The following is a 27,773-nucleotide window of genomic DNA, read 5'->3' on the forward strand; positions in this document are numbered from 1 at the left end:
CCCAATGTTTTTCACTATAATGGATTTGCCATGCAGTTGTTTTCTGTCTTGACTTTCATCCTCTTGTTTCCAACCTGGGGGAGTTTGCAACAAGACCCATGCTGTTTCATCTTGCCGTTGCTCTCTGGTCCTTGGTTGAAAAAATCTTGAACAACAAAAAGGGAAGTTTAACCCTTGCTCAGTTGATTTATGAGAGTTGTTGAGCTTTGTGTAACACCTCCCACCCACCCTTTTTGTTCCCGAAGAGACCCCCAGCTTTGTGCATGCTTCACTGAGCACATTGGCATTAAACCTCCCATGGCCTTCTGACTTTAGCCAGTGGGAGTTTTGAGATTCAGAAATTTGATTGGGTTTCCCCATTTTCCACCTCTCTAATCCCGGAATATTGAGTTATACCACCGTTAAATCAGTAAACTTATTTTTAGTGGCGGTATTAAAGTAATGGGATCACTCATAGCCAATGGTTTGCTGTACTGCATATTTTGCACTTATGCCTGAAGCAGGAGTGGGAAAAGTATTTCTAACATTTAGACATCACCCCTTTTTTTGTTGTTTCTAATTTAGTGCAATACTACCTCATCTCCCAGCAGGCACCCCAGAAAGAAATAGACCAGTTATTGGTTATACCTATCTCTTGAGTCATGTCCATCATCCACTTTAATTCTGTCAGAGGTGTTACACAACATCAGGAGGACACCCATACTCTTTAAAGATACAATGACAGTGTTTTTTTGCAATGACAAGTAAGTTTAAGTATCTGTATGAAAGTATTATAACGGACTACAGCTATCCCTTTGCTTCTATACCTTTCAATACTAAAATTTGCCATAATGAAGCTGCAATTTAGTTATTTTTTCGTGGCATTGATGCAAAGATCTCCACAAATGTCATTTAGTTTTGCATGACTATTTATGACAACTGATTCCTGATGATTGTGGTGATCTATTCACCTTCTGTCAGGATCTGCTTTCTGGTAACAATGACCAAGGACCAACACTTAGGTTCATATTAACCTCGCTCTAATGATCATATTTCCATGAAATCTGCCTTGAATATCCCTGTTCTCACCACGCCTATTCTATTGGACAGAGTATCATGAAATATACATGTATAAAGTGATACATATATCACTTTCATGGATCCTAGAGCATACACTCTTTCCATTTCAACGGTCTATTCATTTATATTCATTAACTTTGCTCTTGTGCTACCTGAGCTCAAAATGTGGAGGACAAGAACTCACATAATTCGGGCAGATTTCAACATTTCTGGTCCTGAAAGGATTTAACTTTAAGTTTGTTGTGTTCAACACCTTTGCTATTGCAGCATCCAGTGGCTGATGTGGTGCTTTCAACTTTTAGTCTTGCTGTTTTTATATAAAACAATTTAGTTCCATTTGGTTTCTACTTTTAGAAATGACCAATTTCTTCTTTGAAAATCACAAAACCACCCCAAAAACCATTGTGAATTGTGTAAAGGTTTGTGGCACCAAACGAATAATGAATGGGTGGTTACATCAGAAGTAATGTAATGAAAAATCAGTCTTAATACCCTGAGCTAAACACGTTAAAAACATGTTCTACAACATATGTTTTGCTTTTGTCAGCCTCTTTGTCGTTGCTGTGCTTACATTTGTTCTCGTGGGCAATACATGTATACAGGTGACCTTGCTGAAGGAAATGCCTGCTAGACCCTTGAGAAGAAAGGTCAGAGGTCACTGTTCGAGAAGTGAAACATCTGTGGGAACTTTGCTCTTGAGTGTGGGGAGGTGTTTGGACCTGGCAGTGGTTAAGATTGGACAGCTCACAGGAAGCTCTACCCTCTCCCCACCCAATAGCGGAGCAAACCAAATCCACAGCCAGTTTGTTGTGCAGTCGACAACAATGTCAGTGACACAGTGATTTCGCAAGCTTCATTTGTGTTAACCTCGAACTACATAAATCGTCTTTGACTCTGTTAAGCAAAAAAATAAAAAAATATCCTATTCCCCAAAAAATTAAGAATGTCAAAATATCATCCGACGTCTTTTCCCAACCACTTTTTTCTTGACCACAATAGAAATGGAGAATTCACAAGGACTTAGGAAAAGACAACCAAGGTTCGAAGAGAATCCGACTGCACTTACAAGATGCAACTTCCGACATAGAAAATGAGAAATAAGTTCAGTGACGAACTCAAGTCAATTAAATTAAGGATTCCTGTACAAAATAGAATCATACCATCTAGATAGATGGTCGAATGGTGCTTCGCTTTAAAGCAGTGGTCCCCAAACTAAGGCCCGCGGTCCGGATACGGCCCGCCTCCACATTTGGCCCGGCCCCCTGAACAACAGAGACGCATTATGATTTTGTTTCAGTCTGGCCACGCAAATCCTAGACTAGCCCCTGTCAAATAGAACAGAATAATGGCGAAAAGGATAGGTAAGAGAAAAATTGATTCAGAATGCAGGGTATTTAACCTGCACTGGTCAAACGATTATTTTTTTGTTCAATGCAAAGAAAAGGCTGTTTGTCTCATCTGTCAAGAGTCGGTGGCGATATTCAAAGAATACAATCTGCGCCGACACTATGAATCCCGTCACAAAGACAAGTATAATAACTTGCAAGGCCAAATGCGAGCAGACAAACTCTCAAAGCTAAAAAGTGGACTGTTTGCTCAGCAGAATACATTTGTACATCAAGCTCAGCTGAACCAGTCATCCGTTCGGGCCAACTTTCAGGTTGCTCAACTGATAGCAAGCAGTGGTAAACCTTTCACTGATGGAGAGTTTGTCAAGAAATGTTTCGTCACACTTTTTCTGTTACAAACTGACCCCGGCCCCCATCAGAGAAGGGACAAGTTATGTGGCCCTCACAGGAAAAGGTTTGGGGACCCCTGCTTTAAAGGCTGCTGCCGCAAGAGATCGTTTGATGGCATTATCTCCTTTTCTTTCCTCGAGTATGGTAAAGTGTTTGCTATGCTATAGGAGATAAGAAAGGAAGCACCTTTCCTTATCATGGCAGCCACTTGCTATGTTATGTTCATCATAAGCTGACCTCTCTGTCATGTGTCTACAAAGGAGGCGTTTAAGCTGCGTCTTTCAGTCGTCCGTCTCAAGCCTATAGGTCATACTCCACGCGCCCATGGACAGCTGCGGACACTACGGACACTACAGTAGTTCTGCCTGTACTGTCCGCTTAGAGGATCCTGTCACAATATGTCTTAGCATGCTCCAGATAAACATTTCAGTGGCTCATCACAAAATAAAAAACCAAACCCCAAATTTGTTCAACTCCATTCGTGGTCCTAGTGGCCGCTGTCCAACAGAGGTTATGTAGCCTGGCTTTAAAGGTTTGATATCTTGTTTATCAACCCCATGTAAGCCACCTTATATGGCCGTGCTTCACATCTCATGTGTTCAACACAGTCAATATAAGCCCAAAACATTCCTGACGTGTAATGCAGACTCAAGCTTTGTGCTTCTCCACTGCCAGAGCAGAACAGAGCAGCCAAGTTAAACTTACGAAGATATTTTAACAAGACTCAGCAAAAAAAATCACTGATCAATTCCAGCAAACATGTCACCTTATGAAAGCTTATTCCAAAAACTTGAGCGTGTGTGCATTTGTGTGAATTAATATGAGATTGAGAGTAAGAGCAAGGAGCTTTCTCCGTGACACCAGTATTTATGTCTTCACTATACCAGCTGCACAGTCCGGATTGTTGGAGGAGATTGAGATCTTTCTAGGCCCCATTTCTCTAATCTGTCTGTCAAGGGCTCTCACCAAAGAGGCCCACGGAACTTGTTAATGCCATGATAACCTCTAACTCTGGATGTGATTTGAGACCTCCCGCGGATACCTATGCATTCAAGTGTGAGGCCAAACAATGCTCATTGGAAGTGGCGCTGACTGCGTCCTGCTGCGCTGGCTGTGCATTTTCTCCAAAAGGATTTGCAATCGAGGGTTTTATCATTCTTCTAATTCATAATCGGTAAGTGACTTTGTTTGTTGTGTTTTTCGAGTGCATTGTTGGATTTATTGGAATTTTTTTGTATGGTAAGCATTTTAGTAAACAATCCAGAAATGATTTTGATCTAGTTTGGAAGAAACAGAAGAGGCAATCTTCAGGAAATGATGAGATGTAATCATGAGAACAAAATCCCCAAAGAACATGTCATCCCCATCCTTCCCAGAGAACATTTTGGTTCATGGTTTAAGTTTCATCGGCCTCGTCCAAACGCCTGAGTCTCTGCCAACAAAGCACGATATGGAACACGTGCTGTTTTCCCTTGGCGGTCGGCTCTGAGGATGAACTTTGGCTGTCTATGATTAGACCTGTTTTATCCTACTGAATCAATGTTGTTGGCAAAGGCCGCCCTGCTTGCTTTTATTTGGGGCTCATAACCATCTTTGTTCCACATGCATGATTTATTTTTCATAGACTGCTCATTTCGCAATACTGTGAGAGAAAGTTCAGAGCTTTGCTTTTAAAACAGAAAGCTTATCTCCAACCATTCTGAGATTTTCACCGAAAACAATTGAAACAGGACTTTTATGAGTTGCTTAATATGGATTTGTTGTAAGATTTTAGCACGCATACCTGAACCCAGGCCAATAATTCACAATCTAATTTCAACAGTAATGGAGAATGTATTTTACACTCGCAGTGAGAGATTACTTGGAGACACAAAATCAAAACAACAGACTACAAAACTGAAAAAGAGAAGGTATACAATAGTAAAGAAGAAGAAGAAGTGAATAAATGAAGAAAAGCTGAACATATCAACAGTAAGCAAAGCAGGACGTAGGAGATAAGATCCATATTTTCTGCTGTACAGGATTAAACGAAAGCGTAAGGATACTATTTCCTTCAAGCTTTGATTTATAAGTTCAGTACTTGGTTTTCATCTTTGATGAATGCAGCTACTTAAGACTTATTTGTGCCATGTAGTTTTCTGGAGAGAAAGAGGCTAACCCTGTATACCAGGATACATCCTCAAACCATCCTCGTATCAATTGTTTCATCTACTTTCTAGTTTTTAAAGACGCTTGAGGTGCTTTGGCCGATAAATTCCCCTCATAAAACCACACGGACAGTCTTTTTTCCCCATTTGGGTTAATTTAAAGGTCCAGTGTGTAGCATTCTGGGGGATTTATTGGTATGTTTTAATTGGTATATAATCACCTGCAGCTAAGAATGTGTTTTGTTAGCTTTGCTTTGTTTTATATCTACATAGGGAGCGGTTCCTCTTCAGAGTCCACCATGTTGCGCCGCCATGTGGCGCGGCCTGTAAAGGCCTGCTGCTGATGACGTGCTCGAACCTGATGGTCGCTTGTTTTTTCAAAGTCTCAACTTTCAACTTTGAATCTGCGGTGAAGCAGATCAGAGAAATGTGAAGGACACACACACATACAGACAGATATAGTATATATTATAGATTTTCTAGGTTGGCTAGATTTGAGCTAACGCGGTGCTACGTAGGTTTAATCTGCATTCAAATTTAGGAACATCTTCACTAAAAAACAATACTTAAAAAATTGCCCCCACCAAAAAAAATCTTTGAGTTCCAAATCTTGACAAGATGACCACTCTGTGTTACTCTCTCAGTGATGCTGATGGTCTGTGCAAAAATGAGGGATTTTTATCCTTCCCCTTTCACTTCTTGGATGACTGAGTAATTTCCTCCCTGGGATCCACCTCACTAAGATGAAATACATGTAGAGAGTGGAGTTAGAAAGGGGGGAGCGGTGGGGGAGAGAGATTGGAATGCCTGGGGTGCATTTTCCCCCCAAATGAAAAGCAGGTGACTGTTCATTGTGAGACCGCTTGGTTAGTGGGAAGTGGAGAGCGGAAGAATAAGGAGGCAGGAAAGGTTCGTAAAAAAAAGAGAAAGCTCTCTTCTCTCTGGTATTTAGCGGTGAATTGTTGCCCGTTGCACTTGTTCTGTAGTGGCCTGCCTACAATTAGGGAATTCAGAGACACTTCCTCCTTCAACTGAATGTATTGTAACTTGTCATTCAGGAGAAGCTGGATAGAAACCTTAATTGGAACCAGGCGTATTCTGAGTTGAGCCATTTAAAAAAATCTGCTATTCGTTTGTCATTAAGAGTTGGTCAAGTGAGTCACTGCACAACGTATCTGGACATATTTTACTCCAAGAGCCTTTTAATTAAACTAAACATTATGATATCACTATTGGGATTCTAGCAGCTAGGAAATCAAACAGTTCTGTTGTGTGACGGTAACTCAATCTCACTGATGTTAACCAATGAAAATCATACCAATGTATACGTTTGATTGGGGTATAATGCAATTAAAGGGTAGGGTAAGGAATATTCCTCAGAAAACTTTTTTGTTAAAATGATTGGAACTCATTATATCCTGAAAGCAATCAACAAATGAAATGCTCTGACAGAAAAAAGTAAAACAATCTGATATCTGTGGCTGTCGCAGGAATGTAATAAGCCCGTCCAATCATTTAATTTGGCCCCAATGAAATGATGATTCAACTGCCCACCTGTCTATTGACCTACCTACAAATCTACCTACATATCTACCTACCCACCCACCTCACATGTTCCTTCCTACCTACCTACCTACCTAGCTAGCTAGCCATCCCTCTACCTGCCAACCTGATTGCACTCTGCCTGTGCACATGTTGCATATGTCACTGGAGTCTTCCACAGGCCGCTAGCTTGACAGCTGTGAGCACTGACAATAGCCATGTTCCTTATTTACGTTCATTATGATAATTTTTGTCGAGTTGCTTTGAAAGGGGGGCCTGAAGGGACGGGCTGTCAGTGTCAACAACTTGGTGACTTTCTCACTAGATTTGAATGAGTTTTGGAGCTAGTGCTGCTCGCTAGTTTATTGTAAGAAAAGTTGGCAACACTGGGCTGTTTCTTTTTAGGTTGGATCATTTAAAAAACCTAGTGTTTGGTCTCTTACCAACTCTAGCTTTAATATGCAATTTGTATAGCTGGGTGTGTGTTTTTATCTGACAAATAGTTGTCTTAACAAATTTAGGTTGGATGCTAGGTGTATGAAATGGAATAATACAGATACATACACTGTTTGGACTTGCGCAAATAATAGCTAATTAGTATGAGATGGCGTGAGAGGGGGATGAATATGGGGATCAGCACAACATAGTAGTGTAGGCGTTTTGTGTTTGTGGAAACAAAGCCCCTGGTGAATCCTCCTTTTCTTGTTTCTCACACTCATAACTCTTATCTTGCCATTTCTTGTTGGGGGCGCGATGAATGATTCAGTCTCTTCATTGTAAAGCAAATGACTCACAGGTTTTACTTCTCATGCATTTTAATCCTTGGTGGCGAGGTAAACAGTTTTGGGGTGTGTGTGTGTGTGATTGTGTGTTACTTTTGTGTTGGTGCTTGTTATAGCTATATAGTATGTACATTTACACTGGAGTCAGAATGATTTACTAGAGTGTCATTTCCTCCAGGAAAGCCATCCCTTTCTGACTCTCACATTTTTTTATTAGATATAAAAATGACACTGGACAAAGACAATGATGAACTGATACCTGAGTGGAGCCAACAATTAGATTTTTGACATCTAAGTTAATGCTTTGTTTCACAAGCCCTCTGTCTCCCATCTGCTCTTCCTATCAGCTTGTGTGCTACGTTATTAGATAGAGGCGGCACGCCACCGGTTTCATACGCAAAGTCCAGTTTACTCATCAGGAGTATACCCCTGTGAAAGACAGTTAATGGCAGGGGGGTCTAATAAAATAAGCTACTGAGTTGCATTGTGTTTTGGGGACTAGACCTATACTATGAACCAAGAGTAAGGATATATTTTTAGAAGCGTGATAATAATTCAACAATACAATATACAGACACAGAATAAATTAAATAAAAAGCAGCCGTGAGTTACCAGCATTTGGCCTTCCTACTTTCAGTCCAAAAGAGCCTTACTCCTTTTGCACCCCCTTCTCTGGGGGTCTTCCGGTCTCCGGTTAGCTGTCTGTGTGTGTGTGTGTGTGTGTGTGTGTGTGTGGGGCGCGCGTTAAGGCAAAGGTGGATTAACGTGAGAAGTGGAGGATGAGTTGGATTTACAGCTGGAGTCAGGGAGAGTCCTGCATGAACGAGAGTCGGGTGCGGAGGGAGGAGGACAGGCAAAAGGGAAGGAGCGATGTGGAGACGGGTCAAAGGTCGGTGCTAGCTGCTATTTAGCTGAGAAAGATGAAGAATAGCTGCCTTGTGATGAGGGAACATGCCCAGTGGGGAGGACAAGACAGGGGAAGAAGGGTGTCTTGGGAAACATGCACACTCAAAATTGATTTTTACTCTTATTGTCTCTTACACACACACACACACACACACACACACACACACACACACACACACACACACACACACAGTCACAGATGGAGACCCCAGTGCGTCTTGTTAAAATGTCCATCCATGCATATGGTGTCCCATATGAGAGACGGCAGCGCGCTAACTCGCTGATTGACCCAGTTGACTGAGAGGTCTCGTTTAGTCTTCTGGCTCCGTCGGGACAAACAATAGCCTCTGGGGGGGGCGATCATGTAGCGCTGTCCTGTGTGTGTATGTGTGTGTGTTTATGCTTTTCAATGACTTCATTCAGAATGTAGGAAATCACTGCGACACAGACGTGGAGGTCAGACTGCTCATGCCCGTCGGTCTCGTCTGTTAGCCTGCCATTCAGTCTGTCTGTTTACCCGTCTGTCAGTGCTGTTGCCTGTCTGTCTTTTTCGTGTCTCTCTCTCCGACTCACACTTACAGCTAAAAGTGTCCCAGTTCAGATTTGTTTTCACCTACATGTAACCAAACTGACTGACAGCAGTAATAATCAAATTGTAACCTCCTTTGGGCCATATTTTGAGTCAAAACAATGAAGAGTACATAAAAAGTCTAATCTCATTCAAACAGATTACAGTATTTGAGCAAAAAGATGGAAAACTGGCATTTCAAATAGATGTGATGCTTTGTTATTGTCGTCTATGCTGTCCCACTGTTTTCGATACCCTGGAATGAATCTCGACTGTCTGTATGCACGTGTGCACTGAGCACATGCAAACACGGTTCCATGTGTACATGAGGTAATGCGTGGAGCGCTGCAAGTGGATGCCAGTGTAATCAGAGGTGAAATCAGTGTGTGTGTGTGTGTCTATATAAGTCTCTGCATGAGTCACAGCAGTTGAGGTAATAGTTTTGGGGTTCTAAATTTAAGGAGAAAAACAGCCTCTTGGTTACCTTATTCAGCCGGAATGTTCGTCGCAAAGCAGAGTCTGGAGGGATTTATCTCTATAGCGCTGTAGCGTTACCTAACACACGCTGAAGCTGCTCAGCGTCAACAGTTCGATTAGAAAACATATATTTTGTGAGCATTTGATAAATACCACTTCTCCAGAATCTTTTAAAAAGTTGACTGTATTTACATGACTGAAATTTCATCTGCATTTCTCTCTTCAGATCATGTGTCAGTTCAATGTAGTGGGGTATTGGGTTTTCTTTCTTCTCCTGTCTGCTTGTGTGTCTGTTTTCCTGCCCGTCTTCACTTCGACGGAGAACCCCAACATCCAGGTCAGGTCTTCCTGTGCAACTCAAACTGGAATACATGTAATCCACGACTCCAGATTAACTTCCAGCTGACCTGCACATCAAATCAAATCACAGTCACCAATAATTAAAAGGAATCTCATTGTTTAGTGTATACTTAGATCTTTACGATTATTTCCCACCTCCTCTAAATTCTGTGTATACTTTTCAATGCTCCAGTCACTTTTGCCATCGCAGGTCAAACATTATTATATTAACTTGTTAACTAACATTGGCCCCACATAGTGACGACCCCGCAGGGAATTATGACTGCAGCTCTACGGAGCCTTTCAGGGTCTTTTGTTATTCTCAGCTCTGCTCTCTACTCCCTTCAACCTTCTTTGTAGTTGCGGCAGGCAGAAGTTTCCAGCAAGAGAAACATGCGCTACCTGCTCAGCACCAACAGTCAAATTTAGCAGCCAGCTGGGGAACATGGGGGATCATTTAGCAGCTAAAGAGGCAGCGCAGACCAAAATGGAGCGAAAAGGAGAGAGAAGAGTGGACTAACATTCAACAGGTGGCCAGAAACACGACTCTAAATGAATGCTAATGTTGCTGAGGGCTGGGCGATAAATCAACGTGATAATTAGTCGTCTTTCAGTGGAATCATATTGTGATTAAATCGTTTATTAAGATATCCTGATATACAGTTACAATACACTCCAGTTCAATGCCATTAACACACACCAACTGGCAACCCTCCAGTCACAATCTAATCCAACCTTTAAGCTCCATTACCCCAGAACACAAAAGAGCAACCAGCTCAGGAAAGGGTTATCTTTGCATAATAATGGTGGATAATAATGTGTAACTTGGAAAATTGCCAGTCGGGTGGAGGATTGTTTACCTTCTCCAACTCCTGCATTCCTACACCCAAAAATGTGTGATTATATTTAGTTATTGAAATCTTTTTGCCATATAACCGATCTCTAATAAGCATTTGCAAAGACATTCACCATTTCAACTTTACAAATGATAATTTGACCACGCTGTGTTTTCAGCATGTTCCTCTGCCCCCAAGTGACCAAGCAAATCAAATAATTCAGCTTTACATTAAGAGTGTTTGAGGCTGGCTGGACTCTACTGCCAAGAGCAGAGGTCGGGCTAAAGCTAAGGCACGGCATTTCAGCACCTCCCTTGAAGGTTCCTAGAATTCCTGTTAAATTAAAAATGACGGGGCAAAAATGCCTCTGATAATTAGGAGAAACCCTGCAGCCAGCTGTAGACGAGCCACACACATACACACACACACACACACACACACACACACACACACACACACACCCCCCACTGTGTTGATAAAACGGGTATATAACCTGCATTTCTCCTCTTCAAGGCCTTTTGGCAGTGGGAAAAAAGTGTAAAAAGAGTGTGGGTTATTTGAAAGATGCCTGGCCGTGTGTGTGTGTGTGTGTGTGTGTATTGATGTAAAAGTGTGTGTGTGTGCGGTTGCACTTCATGCACGATAGTGCCCGTTTTGCCTGTGCGTGCTAATGAGTGTGAGGCAGGAGATTATGCGTGTGTCTCTAAGGGAACAGGGGTCTGTTCCCAGGAGCTGCAGTGCCTGAGCTGAGGGGGGGTATGTGTACACCCTGACCCCAGCTTTCGGGGGTCCCGGTTGCCTGTCTGAAACCATTTCCTTCCTTTGTGGCCCATTTTGAGAGCCCAAAGTGTGACCCGAATGTGAAGGACCGAGGCCATTTGCATGGGTCCCGCAACACATTGAAACAGAAAATAATCAGCGAGGGCCGCATCTCCGAATGAGCTGGCAGGGTTGCCTTTAACTCTTTAATTCTGTGTTCCCCACCCCCATACCTCTACCCGTCACCCATGTCTCCCCAAGCGACTCCCCATATACTCTAGCCATCCCCCCGCAAACAATAAACAAACTCTGAGCGCTTGGTGCATTGCTAATGATGGGAAACAATTATGGGCTCACAAAAGGGAGCGTCCTGCTATATTGCTCTGTGCAGTATTTACATAGTATTTTGAGGTTAAACGACCGGAGCTGAGTTTCTGGTTAGGGCAAGAGGACTAACATACACAGGCCTGCTGAAGAGATGTTTCCTTTGTTTGGCTTTTGTAAAGAAGATGTGTTGGACTATGCCACTCCAACCGCCATATTGGGACTCAAACATTTAAAGTAGAGTGAATTTCAATTTGAGTATCCTCATGCACAATATACTCCTCGAACCTAGTTCCACCCACTCTACCCCCGTAAAAAAGAGTGACAAATGTGAAAACAAGACAAGTGGCATACCAGCGGTTCACTGGACCCCCCACTGTCCGTCCTACTGGAAAACTCTGCTGTGTGAATGGATAGAGGCTTGGAGAGTGTGAGAAGGCTCAAGAGGCCGATGAATGGACTCCTAGATTGAGACGTTCTGCCTGTTCAACACAGAACTGTAGAGGTGTGAGGCAGAAAGTGAAAGTCTAAAAGTCCTGCTTTTAATACGTTACTTAATAAAAAGTATGTAAGAATAATCAGAAAATTGTACTTTAACTTAAGTTTTAAAAGAAAAAGTACTCAAAGCAAAACAATGTACCCTTTGACTTTTACACTATTATATATATCATTAGATTATTATTACTCATGCATCCATGTAAAAGCAGGATTTTACTGCTGTAATTGGTTGAGTTGGAGCTCATTTTGACATCAGACTGTTGCTGCTAATTTTTTTTATCTTTATGGATTCATATGCTGATTACTTTCTCCACTAGTTGATTTGGTTTGGTTTGTTAAAATTGTAAAGAATTATGAGCAATGCGGTCACAGTTTCCCAAAGAGACGCCTGTTTTATTTTCATCAACCAAAATTCTAAATTATTAGAAATGAATGAGAATAATTCAACGGAAAAGCAGACAATCTTCACATTTGAGATCCTGGAAGCTTTGCAATACATTTTCTGTCAGTCGAAAAATTTATTCAGCTGTAATTGTACGTTTTACGTTTTTTTTGTATACAGAAATCATAATTTTAAGTAACTAGAGCCGTCAGATAAATGTAGTGAAGTGAAAAGTACAATATTTACCTTGGTAGGGGAGTAGAAGCAGAAAGCGGCATGAGAACAACAAATTCAAGTGAAATACAATTACCAAAAATTTGTATACATGTTTTTCATGTACAATACTTGAGTAAATGTGCTAATTATATTCCACCATTACTTACAGCTTTATTAAGACATGACTGAGCCATTATGGAAAAAAGCCACATTGCTCACAAAATGATGAAACACCTGGTGTGTGAGAAGTGAAACCAGCGGTGAGTTGAAAAGTTAGAATAAGGGAGAAGATTATTTTCAGTTCTTTCACAGGCTTTTCAAACAATATTTTACCATTGAAGCCTTATTAATGGCTATTGTGTGCCCAGAGGACCGTTATCATCATTCATTATATATATGTATAGAACGACATATCTCTCATCTTTTTAATTTGCTATTCTGTGGCATCTCTTCCGTTTTTAACATTGTTTCACAAGGTACAATAACAAAATGTGCAATTAGTTCATGACCCATCCCAAATGTCTTTGTGGTAGTTGCATCCAAAACAGGTGACTTCATTGCAGACCTAAACTCCCATTCCTGGGTACTTAATGACTGTTTTGGTGATGTGGTTAGAGAGTACACACTCCAACAAAAGCGATTAAAGAGGGCGTTCCTCTGACACCGGCCTGCGGCTGGGTCATATTCACTCTGCTCACAGTATTGAGTCCTTTCACGTTGACAGTTGATTTCTAAACAGTCTGTAAGTGAAACCAGAGGATTGTATTGTTTGTCACAACACAGCTTGTGCCCTGTGTCCTTCCAGAGGTATCAGTTCCCACAAATGGTGACATTTTGAGTCCCCCTTTAAAATACAGGAGTTCTGCCTGTCAGACACATACTCGTTCAAAATCACAGCACACACTCAATCGTACTATTAAACCCACATATCACCCCTGAAATCCATAACCAGATTCCCAACCCAGCAGGTGCTAGCCGGAGCCCTTGGCATGGCGGCGCCTTGGATAACACTATGCATGGATGCCAGGCAGAGACCTCCAGCCCTTCACAGAAAAGGCTCCTTGCCAACATGGCGCGTCCTGCACAGCCATGGTCATTATTTCTGCTTAACTAGATTAAGCTAATCACGTTATGTAGTGGTAAGGCGTAGCCGCGGCATGGAATGAAGGGTCGTCTGTCCCGCTGTTGCCATGTGGCTCTGAAATACAAACACTGAACTGTCACATAGAGCTTGATAAACACCAGGGCCAATATCGGTCTGTTTGAGTTTCTAAACCTTCAAATGAGCTCATGGATTGGGGAAAGCCACACGTTTTGAGAATATGTGATGCAATTATACAGTATATATTATTCAGAGCACCATCCACTTGCAGAATATCAATGCTTCTCAAAGATTTGAGACAGATTTTGTCTAAACATACTGAGTTTTGTGTTTCACGTGTTCTTGCTCAAAGTCCATTTATTCTAGCTGACTTTTCCTCTTGTGCCACCAATAGGTTGACATTTTTTGTTTTTCAGTGACCTCGGATGGCTTCCATGGTCCCCAGCTGGTAAATTCCAATGACTTAAGTGATCATTTAATTTTTCATGCAGTGCAATAATCAGATCAACATGTTTATGTCTCCATTGCTTTAGTTTATGACCACATGCCTGCAAAACTAATGACATTCCGTTCAGCTTGAGACATTCAGTCTCAAGCTGTCCTCGGTGTGTAGTGCTACCAAGCAAATGTTAGCATTCCAACACACTGAACGTGCTAGACACTTGCCTGCTAGCATTGTATTTGTGAGCATGTTTACATGCCGACATTAGCGTGCAGCTCAAAGTACCACTGTGCTGAAGAACCGCCTCACAGCTGCTAGCGTGACTTGTGTCTGAAATCCATTGCCTTTGGCTGGGAACCTCTTTAATCATTGATCTGAAAACACAGTCTAAACACAGTCCTTTTTATATTCCTTGTTCCAGGTCACACATTTCTTCTAGTTAGTTTCATTGGTTATTTTCAGGGAACTCCATTCTGAAAATCAGAAGGTGTTTAGTACAGCCAATGAAAGACACTATGAGTTGCATCATGAGAACTGTAGGAGTCAATGTTTCAGAGCTTAAAGGCTTTCTTGTTCTCTAGAGCATACATTTTTAACATTTTGCTTTCCAAAATTGCTTGAGTATCCCCCTTTCAAAGAAACTAAATTGTTGGGGCGTGTTTAAGGTGCTGGTGAGACGTTGAAATATGATCCAGAAAGCCCAGGAATCTGTGGGGTTTAAGGCTTCTCTGATACCAAAACATCAGTTGAAAAGTACTACGAGGAAGGAATTAGCAACTTTTGCAAGTTATCTTGTCGATTTATAGTTTTACCTTTTGTCATGACAGTCAGCAGGTAGAAAAGGTTACAGATGAATCTACCAGAACTGTGTGCTTATACCTTTATGATTGGCCGACGGAGTGCCTGAGGAAGTCACATTGAGGCAAGAGTTGATCCGGGGTTAACTACGACCCAGGAGCCCAACACGGTCGCAACACCACTTTTTCACACAATGCTCATGATTGTCAGCAGTCTCATTAGCAGTCTCATTAGCCATCATTGATGTCTAATGAGACTGCTTCTTCCACATCTGGATCTATATGAATATGTTAATATGAAGGCTATGTATGAACTGGCTCCTGCACTGCCTGGAAATCACACATCATGGGAAACTGATGGGCCTTTTTCTTTTGCTCAGTCAGTTCCTTCTGCTAATAGCAGAGGAGAGGACAGTGAGTGAATTGAGGAGTGAGGAAAGCCTAACAGATACTCGGCCTGGTTTATCATTCAAGTTTTGGGTCTGCACTGTGATTGCACACCCCAGGCCGCTTTTCCAACACGTTGCCTTTTCGGATTAATGAGTGGAGGAAAAAAAGGTGTCATTAGTGGTTATAAATTACTGTTAAGTTACTGTGGTTCTTAGGTTGGGAATTCTTGCAGCACGGGATTTTCCTTGCTAGGCTTAGGTATGCCATGGTCTCCCCATATGCAAATTCCTGTGAATAGTCCCCCAATATGCCCACCACATGGCGACTTTTAGCCCTGTCCAGCGTGCACACACACGTAATGGAAGCCTCATGGCTGGATGCTAAGCTTCCTGCTTGAAAACACATCCATATTTTCTCTAAAATCCCCATATAGAACATATTTACTTGAAGGGTGCTATGAAATGTATTGGGTAATGTTACCCCTGTCTCTACTGGTGTTACTGATATTACTGCATATTCTTCAACTGTCACAGTTGAGCCAAAGGCAAAACAATCTCTCATGGCCACTCGCTGTTATTCTATTATTTGTCTCATTAATGCTAACTCTGTTAATTGGTTAATTGTAGGTGACAATAAAGTACTTTTACAACACAATAACTATAATATTCAAATTTGGCAAGGTTGTGTGGCTTACAGGGGGGATTCATTGGAGCACTTTTCCCATAGGGCTGAACCTTAAAGTATACAATGGGGGCCAGCTGAACAAATACACCACAAAAAATGATGTCACATTTCCCCATGGTCGGTTGTCAGGGGGCAAATAGAAACACGATGCAGGTTTCTCGTAAAAACGCGGCAGGGAACGAAGCTTGACATCTCTGATCGCTCTCTAGCATTGCTGAATGCCAGGTTTTCAAAGCAGACAGGAAAAGGATTGTGGGGGGACGGTTTACAGTAGAGGAAAAACAGCAGGCTGCAGACAGACAGAGAGAGATGTTTAATGGGGTGGGGAGCACCGTCAGGGAGTTTCTCCAGAGTTGTGTAACACACCTGCAAGGAGGGAAATGAGATGACAGGACAAAGGTTGGGAAGGGGAGGAGGAGCAGGGTGAAAGACAGAAGGGAAATAACAGATTAAAGAAAAGACTGTGGTCTATTTTTTTCTTTCTCATTTTTGTTCTGCCAACTGCCAACCTTACTTCCTGAGTAGACCTTTTGACCATTTCATGTATAATGCTTTACCACTAAAATAACGTATGATCTGAGATGACTGTGAGAATCAATGTATGTATTTCAGTGGCAAATAATCATATTGCAAATTCACTAAGAATGCCTTCTTTGCAACACGCCTGCATTTAGAAACACATTTTTTTTGTTAAATGCACGAAAGGTCCAAAACGCCTCAACCCACCCGGACTCATTGAAGTCCCATCAGGTTGCAACATTCCAACACTAACATTGCCCCTCTTTTGTCTTTTGTTATTGCTTACCTTTCTCCAGCCGGACGAGTTGGAGGCTCTTCATTCCCATACGTTCCGGGTGAAGACTTTCAAGAAGGCCAAGCTCTGCGGCGTTTGTAAACAGACCATCAGCCAAGACGGACTCGTCTGTCGAGGTCAGTCACCTGTCCTGGAACTCTGATCTCTTGGACTCACTGTATAGCAACTGCTTTTCTTTTTGGGATTCTAGACAGATTGAAAATCTTGTTTTTGCTGACCTCTAGTGTCTTACTTTCTCACCTTGCAAAACGGATGTACAGGTGTACTCCAGGACACAGTGACATCACAGTTGGGTGTGGTTATGGGGGCAACGCAGTACCTGTTCAGAGGTGAAACCTTCAACCAGAGAGGGCACAAAATACAGCTTTTTATCCTGCCGTTAAAACCATGCGGCAACCTCTGGTTCTGCCGAGTGAAGCCGATGCGGAAGTGTTTTAAAACACATAGTATCTCTACTGACCAGCAGGGGGCGACTCCTCTGGTTGCAAAAAGATGTTCGATTGTATGGAAGTCAATGAGAAAATGATGCTGCGTCTCACTTGATTTAAGACCTCAGTAAACATTGTAAACATGAGTTTATGGTCTCAATCAGTCTGTCTTCTTCAATACAGCATGATGCTCATTTAGCAAATGACGGTCCATTTAGAGTCAAATAGACCAGAAAGAGGAGTATGCTTTAGGGCGGGCTTACTGTGATTGACAGGTCTCTGTTGCTACCAGAGCTGTATCCGGCGCCGCTGCGTCACTCCTTCGCATTCCAAATATGGTCACTTCTGTTTATCGGTTGCGAAAAACCAACATGGCAACGTATTCCACGATGGTGACAGCAATGAAAAGAAAAGGGCATTACAACCTCAACATATTCAGTCACATGCTCCGTTCAAAAAGTCCATTGTTTTGTATTTAGAAACCTGTAGATGTAAAATCTTATCACATCTCTACTATTTTAAGGGCCTGATGTTCATATATGTTCCCATCACTGTGAAAGTTTATGCTTAGCCTAAATGTCATCTGTTATGGATCATTGCTTAAAATGGAAAGAAGCAACACAATAACTCTGCAGACTCGTCGTCTAAACTCAGTTGTTTGATTATTTAGATCCCAAAGCCTCGAGCTAAGGCCCACTGAGAGCATCTGCAATAACTGCTCTAACTTGCCGGGACAATGAAGACAATATCTATGGCAGCAGCCATGAGTAGTCTAAATCAGGGGTCATCTGAGGTTACCTGGGGTCGTCTCTGTGTCAGGGTTTAGTCAGTTAAGTGACAGAGGAGGGGAAAAGAAGCTTCAGGAAGGCTAAAGGTTAACAGCTTCTCACTTTCCTGAATGGGGGTTTCTGAGGAGGCAGTGCGACTGATGATGATGATGATGATGATGATGATGAGAGATTTGCTTGGTTTGATTGATGCAATCAACTTCAATAAGATAGAACTGGGTGCATGTTTTTGTTTGTCTTTGTTGCTTTAATTAATGGAGGAAGTATTTTGGATTCTTAAAATAAATAAATAATAATAATTGTATTATCTCTGCAAGTGCCAGTAGGCTGAGATTGAAGAAAAGTAACTGAGATTCAATAATAGACTTTAATAAAGCCAACATTTTCCAAACAGTCTCCATGCAGTCTTCCCATCTGGTGCTCCAAGTGGGTGAAAACTAAATCGGAGAACGGACATGTGATCCAGGTCTGCTCACCCCGTCTTGTTGCAGTGGAAATGTCTGTTTTCAGACAGATAAAGCAGAGTGAAACCATGCGGAAATGGCTGGATGTTTGGTTTGGCACACCAGGGGTGGAATATTCAAACCTGACACGGGACGGGTAGATGTTGCTTCGGAAAAACCAAGAACATTCTCTGCATTGCAAACCTTTTGGACCTTAAATGCCTAATGTATAATAGTCCTTTACACGCCTCCACATTCAGACCTCAACGTTTCTCAGTGCAACCTCAATCTGATTGGAGTATATAGGGGTGTGTGTGCATTGCTCAAGGGAACCTAAGAGATGGTAATTAGGTACAGGCCAGTGTTTCCATTTGATTTCTCCAGCCAGATTTCTCCTGCTAGTCCGGGAGTCAGACCGACAGCCTCTCTGTCACAATCTTACCTCCCACACCTCAAGACCCATTTAAAGAGACACATGGTGCCAATTATCAGGTCCATACTTGTATTTTGGGTTTCTACTAGAACATGTTTACATGCTTTAAAAAAGCTATGAACTATGGGGAAGTTCTGCTTTAAAAGCAGAGTTTCTGAATACAGGCTGTCTGTATTCCTCTGTGGATAGTACTTATGTAGCACTTAGACATGCTTTGTAATCCAAAAATTCATGGAAATCTCACTTTATACAATATTTGACCTTTTAAGATAAGATAAGATAAAACTGTATTCATCCTGCTGGATGTTACTTTGCAGCAGATGCAATACAAATTGGGAAGTGTGCAAATATAACAAATGCAAGTATAACAAGTTATAGCTATGATATTGCACATTATTATGTCACTTTATTGAGTAAATAAACACAGTAAGTAGTCTTTGTTTCTGAACTGATTCTTCCACCATGTGCCATTCTTAAGAAGTGACAGGTTAATATCTTAATGACAGACCATGTGTTGTTGCTGTCCCCGGGGATAAACATTGTGCCATAATTACATTTCGTCCAGTGAAAACATTTGAAGTCTAATACAAGGAAGAAAAGATGGCCACCTTTGGATATCACTGAGTCTATGACTCATTCCAACGCTTGTGGTTTGAATCAACGTGACGCCTCCCTCCTATTCTACTGCTGAGAAGAAGGCTTATAAAGTGGAAGCAGTTCACCACCTGCATTTACTCTGCATTTTACTCTGTGATCTAAGCGGTGAGTCCAGATGTTCTTGTTATTGTACATCAGGATGTGCACGTCATTACATCTTTACGTCTTTTGTTTCGCATGCTCAGTGTGCTGCAGACGTATTTTGCGGAACCATATTTGCATCTAGTGCAACTTCTGACGTGACGTTGCCATTGTGTCCTTCAGCCTCTTAGTAACAGCAAAATATAAAAAGTAACCGCTGTTTTTTTTTTTTTTTTTTTTAAGTGATGAACAATCAACTTTCTATCTACTATGCCAAAAAAAGGATACGTTAAAATTTGGTAATGAAAATGTAATTTATGTTTCAGTTCCACAAATTGCACAGGCTGTTGTATTTCACTCTGCTCTGGACAAGTTATGTTCAGTTGTGTGTGCAGACAGTCACTTAAATGTTCTCATAAAATGACACAAGACGGCACCTGGGGCCATTATTTGGAGAAGTGATTTATAGGGGAAATAAACCCTCGTGACAAGGCTGCATTTAAGTCTATTCTGATTTAATTGACCCCGGTTTGCTTCTCTCTCCCTCGTCATGTCTGGGTTTGGTCATGTGTACGAGCAAATAGTGTGTGTGCGCGTGTGCGTGCGTGTGTGTGTGTGTGTGTGTGTGTGTGTGTGTGTGTGTGTGTTTGAGCTGGATTCATGAGGACAAACACAAAGTACACAATAAACTTCTACAGCAGGCGTCAACCACTCTCTCGTTCTCTTTCCCCCGCTGTCTACCTGACTTCTGATTCATTAATCTCATAATCTCTCAATAATTCATCTAACTGCTGTGGAATCTAGGAAATTAAAGTTTTACACCCAAACCACTCCATAATACTAGAAATATAGTACATTCAACATTGAAATAGCTCTTCTGGAGATGGATGCACTGTTTCCCACACAGGATCCCTTCTGCTGCTCTTGTTTACTAACATTCTCCAGTCACATGGTCTCGTAATGACACCAGCACTTGCACTTCCTCTCTCTTTTGTGGTTGCCAGGATACAAGGTGTTAGTTACTTTAACAATAGCGTGTTGACGCAGGTCAGGACCGCAGTTTTCCAGGGAGGGAAAAAAAAAAAAGAAAGGAAAAAAAAGTCCTTCTGTGAAAAGGGTATTTTTGGAGAACTGGCCCTGAAGGCAGGAACTGGCTTTTCTATTCATTCACTGTAATGCAGTTGAGGTTAAATGAATGGCTTGTGTGCAGGGGCCAAGTCAACGGAGGGCTGTTGTGCCCTTAAAAGGTAAAAGAGAATGAGAATGTGTCCATAGCTGACTTAATATTTGGTATAGTTTTTGAGGAAAGCCTTATATCTCATTTTGTAATCATTTGGGTTTGCCCCCCCCTCCCCTGGAACGGAAGGAAAACACGAACATGTGGAATCAGTTTCCTTCTCTCCTTCTGCCTGTGGCTTTTGTAAAAGCATCGCACAGTGAAAGGCCATTAATACAAACCACCTTCAAACAAATCGACACAGATCTGGGAAGCGCTTCTCTGTGGAGGGTGTAGCTCTTTCCGCACCGTCCACTTCCCAACACGGGGCTTTTCTTCAAAGACCTGGCTGGAGACGCACCACAGTAGCAGGTGCTCGTGGTTCGAGTGAAGGTTAAGTGAAGGTTATCGTAGCTCCGCGCTGGACTGCTGAGCTCATGCAGCTGGTATGCAGCGTTGTATCGTGTCGTGCGTTGGTGTTCTTTAGTTGCGAACACATTGTGTTATCTGTACAGTTCATATCGCACACACGCATTTATGAAAGAGTATGTGTACAGTACATGGACCCAGAGCAATTACCTTAATCACCATCGCTGTTGTGTCTCGCACGGTGCTTTGGCAGAAGTCATTAGACTAATAAGAGGAGCGGATGGATGAGGATGCACATCGCTTTTCTGCGGATGATGGATAGTTACTGTCTCCCAGTCTAACATCATTATCCTAATCCACTAAACCGACCAGACACTGCCTTTCCGTGAGCCTCAGCCCACTTCCTCAGACTGAATGGTCGAGACATTTGTGCTTTGAGAAATTGGAAAATTCAGCTTCTTCTTAAAGCGTGCACTGCGAGTCAGTTTCACTCACCAAACTGTTCCGGCACATGTCTGTGTCAAACATGCATGGCATGTGCAGTAGATCTCAACAACTCTCACACAGTGCCCACAACAGCAGCTCCAGAAGTGAATGCAGTTAGGGCGCCGCCTGTTGGATGAGTTGACACATTGGAGTTTAGTGTACAGTACGACTATTGAATCGGATTTAATCTATTGCTCAGTTCAACATGTCCAAGGCACATTTAGGCATCCATCCTTGTGTATTTTTTATTTTTTCATTGGTATTTGTGGTTGTATCTGTGTGTAAACTCATACGCAGACCTTTTCCTTTTTCTGCATGTAGTTTCTTAAAATAGAGAGTTTAAAGTGTATTCCTTATCTTGTGAAAAAAGCAGTGGAAAAGGTCTGTTTTACTGGCTGTTTTTTTGATCATGTCACATGATTTTCAACATCAGATGAAGATTAACACATCCACTGGTATTAATCAAACAATTGTTAATGATCTATAACCCCATGTGATATGACTGAATCAAGAATCAATGTTAATTGTTGTGTCATTCATGAGACAAGTTATTATCAGTGTATTGATTAATGATGAGTATTGCACTGCAGATGGTGTGGCCAAACTGTTTATACTTTAGGAAGGAAAGACGAGGACTGGATGAGCAGAACTGTATCTGTAGAATCTGATGAGCTGCAGCTCTTTTTCCACCAGGAGGCAGCAGAGTCCTTTCGTTTCTAATGGAAGACCTTAATCCATCTGTGCACTACATCTGCTGCTGCTGCATTTCTAAATCGCTGGGCACAAACTTCACGGTAATTAGCTGTGTTATCAGCAGAAACAGCTGTTTCCACCAGAACAAAGTCGGACTAAAACCCACCGCGAATCCCAGAAAATGGACAAAAAAATAAATAAACTAACAGAAGTCATGTTTTGTCAGGTTTAAGCAAACAAATGACAGAGATCCCAGAAGGATTCCATGGGAACTCTCACTTAGGATTTATTCTGCTGTCCTGCGACGTGTTTCGGGGAATCTCCGATGTTAGGAAAGCCTGAGCAGCTGGATGAAGGTGGGGCTGTACCCAGAGAAACCCAACACCGGCAGGGATTTCAGTTGGGAAGGTGCGTGGGCTGAATGATGCCATCCCTTTGTAAGTCCGATGATGGATCGGGATGACAGAGCGTCAATAATTACTAACATTAATACAGCAGAAAGAAACACAACAGAGTAGCGTAAAGAGAGAGAGAGAGCGTGTCGGGACATTTTCAGCTGTTTATAAGAGGGGTTTAGTCACTAAAGGTCATTAGCTGTCACTTTTGTGGAACAGCTGAGTAGCTCTAATAAGGCTGCTTGTCTCAGAGGATATATTACATGACCTGAAGGCTGGCGTGGCACCAAACCTTCCAGCCAGGAGATAGCGGTTCTGTCCACTGTCCATGTGTTTATATTTCCATAAATAATTTCACTTTCATCAGACGGATACTAAACTGAAGGCGACAGCTTTTTGAAGAACCCTATTTTGAAGATGGGTTTTCCAAGGAAGATTAATGGTTACATCAAGAACCCTTTTACACCAATGAACCCTCTGTGGAAGTAAGATTTATTTTAAGGATGGTAGAAAACATGTGTGTTAAAAGATCCTCCCAGCCACACCCCCAAACACTCTGATATGAAACCTTGACTGTTGTGGGTTGCGCAGCACCAAATCAGCCACGGCCCTTCAGGGTGGATACTGTAGATGTGATTTCCTAGTTCCCCGGTTAACTTGTTGGGTGGGGAACAATCTGAGGAACTTAATAGAACCTCCTGTATGGGTTCTAAATAAAACCCTCTGTATATTAGAATTCTCTGGGAGTTTCTAATTAGAACTGACAAACCGGAAGGAATATAATCTTTTGAATGCAGTACATGGTGTTGAACGGTTTATGTACTTTATACGGTACTTCCTGTTTACGCCACTCAGCATGATGGGAACCCTAGTGGGTTGAATTAAAGCAAAACAACATGAGTGACATCCAAGAACGTTCTCTTTTTTGTGTACACAAAATCTTCAAATCTGTGCATATAATAATCCACTCATCCATGACAGCACAGACACAAACAACATTCAACAGCCAACAAAACAGAACACAAAACATGTATAGCGTTGACTCGAGTACTCTCATTACTACAACAGTTACAGTTATTTCCTGTATTTTGAAAGTCTGTGGAGGCCAAAAATCTGAATCAATTTAATCTGCTTAACTTTATTCTCTCTATAGAAACATGTTAAGTACCACTGACATACAAAACGCTATGAGATGGTTTCAGGTAGCTATAAAAGATACAGAGTAACGCTCCTACTCAAACACATGCACTGGCTTGTGAGCGATTTGGTGATGAGCTTTATGACCTGTAAATGGATTTTAATTATAGGTTTGTCACTAAATACAAGAGTTAAGTAGGAAGTAAACTCATGTAAGTTTGCTTATAGGTTGTGGGCAACATTGTTATGTAGGGATGAGGATCGTGGAAAAACAATAGCAGGAGAACAAAAAGAGGCAGTGCTGTATGTGTCGGTACACAGGAGTGACGTACTGTGGTTGTTAGTACACTGTGTGTACACGTGTTGGTGCTCACATGTCTGGGATTGTGCATGAGAAAGAAAGGAAAAGGAGAGGGATGGAGGGATGGAGGGAGGGAGGAGGGGAGAGAAGGAAATTCTCCAGCCCTGCCCTCCGATTGTGTTCAGTGTTGTAAAGGGTCCAGCCCAGCCCTGTGGGAGTATATGCTCATTCCAAGGGACCAGGGGAAGGAAATCACCCAGCCTCACACACACACACACACACACACACACACACACACACACACACACACACACACACACACACACACCCCAACCTCTATCACCCCCCCTCCCTACCGCCGATGTTGTATAGCATACCACAGACCCAGAGTCAGATAGCAACTTAATGTTCCACACTCCTCATCATCTCCTCATTTCGACCAACTCCCAGACCCGCTGTCCTCTCGTTTGCCTAATGATTAACGTGATTAACGTTATTCATCCATTCCATCTTTTCTCCAACATCTTCTCTTCCTACTGGCGTCACCAGTTTCTCTCCTCATCGCCCCCCACCACCTATTCCGTCCCTCCACTAGGAACATTTCTGCTCTGTTTATTCTCAGAAGCTGCGACTTCCTAACAAGGTAAAGCCTATCCCGAGTTCTCTGGGCCGGCGCGCTTTCACACCCAATATGGAAGTCCAGCTTCTTCCCATGTGGCCCACGAGGCGTGTTGTTTACTGGGGGGACTCGCGTGCTGGGAACGTCGCTGGACGCTGTCCTGATGGACAGGCCCATTTTTCTTTTTATGTTTATCAAGCCAACGGCCAAGTCTGTTTTGAATGTCACCATGCATCAAAAGACCATGCATTCTCTCTCTACGTCTTGATTGTAAAAAAAATAAAAATCCTAAATGTGTTGGACAATACTTCTGCGCATGGGACAACCCCGACAGGACTACTCGTGAAGGGCAACGGCAGTTTTCTTAAAAACACGTTTGAATGCAGATTTGTTGACTGGTTCAAGTTAAGACATTGCATTACATTTCCTCAGTTTTTCATCATAAATAGAATATGTCTCGGCTTTTGGGACCACGATGTCATCATGCGCTCTTGTGACGGCTGTTTCACTATTTTGTTCCAATTCATAGACTAAATAATGAATAAGCTATTGGATGAATCCAAAAAACATGATGGACAAAATCTGGAAAATCTGGATTGAAAACAGTGATTGGAGAGTTGAATGGTTCTGTGTTCCTCAGTGAATTGAGAAAATGTTTTGTCTTGGGATAATCAACAATTGATGAGAATTGTGAAGCCAAGTGGAGACGGAGCATGCCATATAACCGCAGGGTCTCAGATTCGGTTTCCGCTTTTTGGACTTTTGCTGCATGTCATACCCCCCTCTCTCTTTCTCCCATTTCAAATGTCCTCTGTCTGATAAAGGTAAAAAGGCAAAATAAATGCATTCATTGAGAGTATATTGTTCCAAACCGAGTAGAGTGTGTTTCATTACGCGTGTCAAAGTCTGTGAAACACTATTTACACGTTGTAAAAAAAGATCTCCATTCGGTTTGACCCTGGGAACTCGAGTACTTTTGGAAAACTTTGGAAATGTGTATCCCAGTAGGACTTCATGTGCCACCCACATTTGAAGGCCTCTAATTTAGAAGTCAAACTGACTTTCAAATGTTACCCCCCAAGTGCAAATATAGTCCTGCGTGTGCTGAAATAGAAGCTAACTGCACCATGATGTAATTACACATTTGGCTCTCAAAAGGAAGCTTCTCACTTGTCCTAGTTTCAGTCTGTCCACACTCCTTGTCTCCCAGTTCAATTGTTTTCATCTTCTGTACATGTAACCGTGAACATCCTTTTTGTTTTAGGCTTGATATGATCTATGAAGAGTTTTATGACATGTCAATCAAGTAAAACATGCGGACAAAAAAATGCAAATACAAGTCTGATGGATAAGATGGAAGGTCCTGTAGCTGTTGACCCCGAGCTGCTCTGAACACTTAACCTTTGACCCTGAACAAGGCAAAGGGCTGTTTATGGTTTATAAGAAGCAATAAAGTTAGTTCAGCAATACTAAAAGGGCATGTCTATGAAAAACACATTTATAAAGTCGAGGACAAATAAAAACCAAGACTATGACAAACGCAAGTCCATAAACACGTGTTCATAAAGATTTAGCTAACCTAATAAACTCATCAGACCGGTCAGTCGGATGTCTTGGAGCCTCAACTCTTGCCTTCAATTTAACATAAGGATAACATGTTGAACTCCTATCGGTTTTAAATATTCTTTGTTTATTGACTTGTCATGTTATCACTGTTGATGATAGCTGGTGCACCTCAAGCTGCATATGACTTCTGGTCCAGGTTGTGCACTCCTTTAGTTGAAACAGGTTGTACTAAGCAGTCAGTCAAAACAATCAAGTCAAAAAAGTAGATATCCGACATAAACTGTGTTTAAGAGGTGGACGTAGTCACCGCGACACCCATTGGTATGTGAACTACTGGCTTGAATCCTCAAATGTTGCTATTCGGCCGTTGCCATCTTGTATTTTGGCCTTGTGACATGAGAGGGTGGAGCTAAATACAACTGAATGCTGAATTAGATATTTGTAGGCAACCACAATGTTACAAATGACTTTCATGACTGAAACCACACTGTGAAAGGGTTAAAGTTCTCGGACGAACACACACACACAACTCCCAGACTGGACAACGCCGTGGTAGCAACCCGTCAATCACAAGGTAGCCCCGCCCTAAAGCACACCCTATATGGTTGTTTATTTGACTCTAAATGGGACCATAATCTACTGAATGAACATCATGCTGTATTGAAAAAGACTTGAAGCTATCGATTGAGATCATAAACTTTACAATGTTTACTGAGTTAATAAATCAAGAGCGAGTAGGCTCGTTTTCTCATGGACGTCTATGCAATCGGACTTCTTTTTGCAACCGGAGGAGTCGCCCCCTGCTGGTCATTGGACAGAATGAAGGGAATTTCTGCATTGGCTTCACTTTTCAGAACCAGAGGTTGCCTCAATGAGAAGCACTGAGGAAAATCACAAATTTTACCACTTGTGTAAATTTGCCCCGAACGGCCAATGAACCGACTGCACAGACGTTAGCTGTAAGCTAGCTGGCGACAGGCGCACTGACTGTGTGTGGGAATGAGGCTGTGTATTTGTGTTCAGCCCAGACCCTCTCTGCCGTTCCCTCTCGTCTCTGTACGTCTATGAAGAACAGTCAAAAGAGACCCAGTATGAGCATGATTCGTTTCTGCTCAAGTTGATGCATTTTCAGCTCATGTGGCCGTCTTCTCCAGGCAGATTCGTGTCTAATTGGGGCTTTCCATTGCCTTTGCAAATAATCGTGCCACGAGAGGATGGAAATTTCATAGGTTTCAAGAACAAAGGACCGTGTTTGAGAAACATCTCGTGTGATTGAGCGACATACATCAGAGAGAACAGAGGGTGTATAAGTAGACTGTATATCCGAGGCAACAAAGAAAACAGGGAGTATAGGGTAC

General features: G+C 42.1%; 1 protein-coding gene across 1 annotated transcript in view; it reads left to right on the forward strand.

The window, feature by feature from the left end:
• Positions 1–27,773, forward strand: part of tns1b (tensin 1b) — a gene marked incomplete at its 5' end in the record, with an annotated part of 135,524 nt that overhangs the window by 10,426 nt on the left and 97,325 nt on the right. Inside the window, one exon of the mRNA XM_079230690.1 lies at positions 16,805–16,919. Coding sequence (XP_079086816.1) covers positions 16,805–16,919 — 115 coding nt within the window. The remainder of the gene's footprint in view (positions 1–16,804; positions 16,920–27,773) is intronic.

The sequence above is a fragment of the Taurulus bubalis genome (assembly GCF_910589615.1).
Source record: "Taurulus bubalis genome assembly, chromosome: 15".
Classification (NCBI taxonomy): Eukaryota; Metazoa; Chordata; class Actinopteri; order Perciformes; family Cottidae; genus Taurulus; species Taurulus bubalis.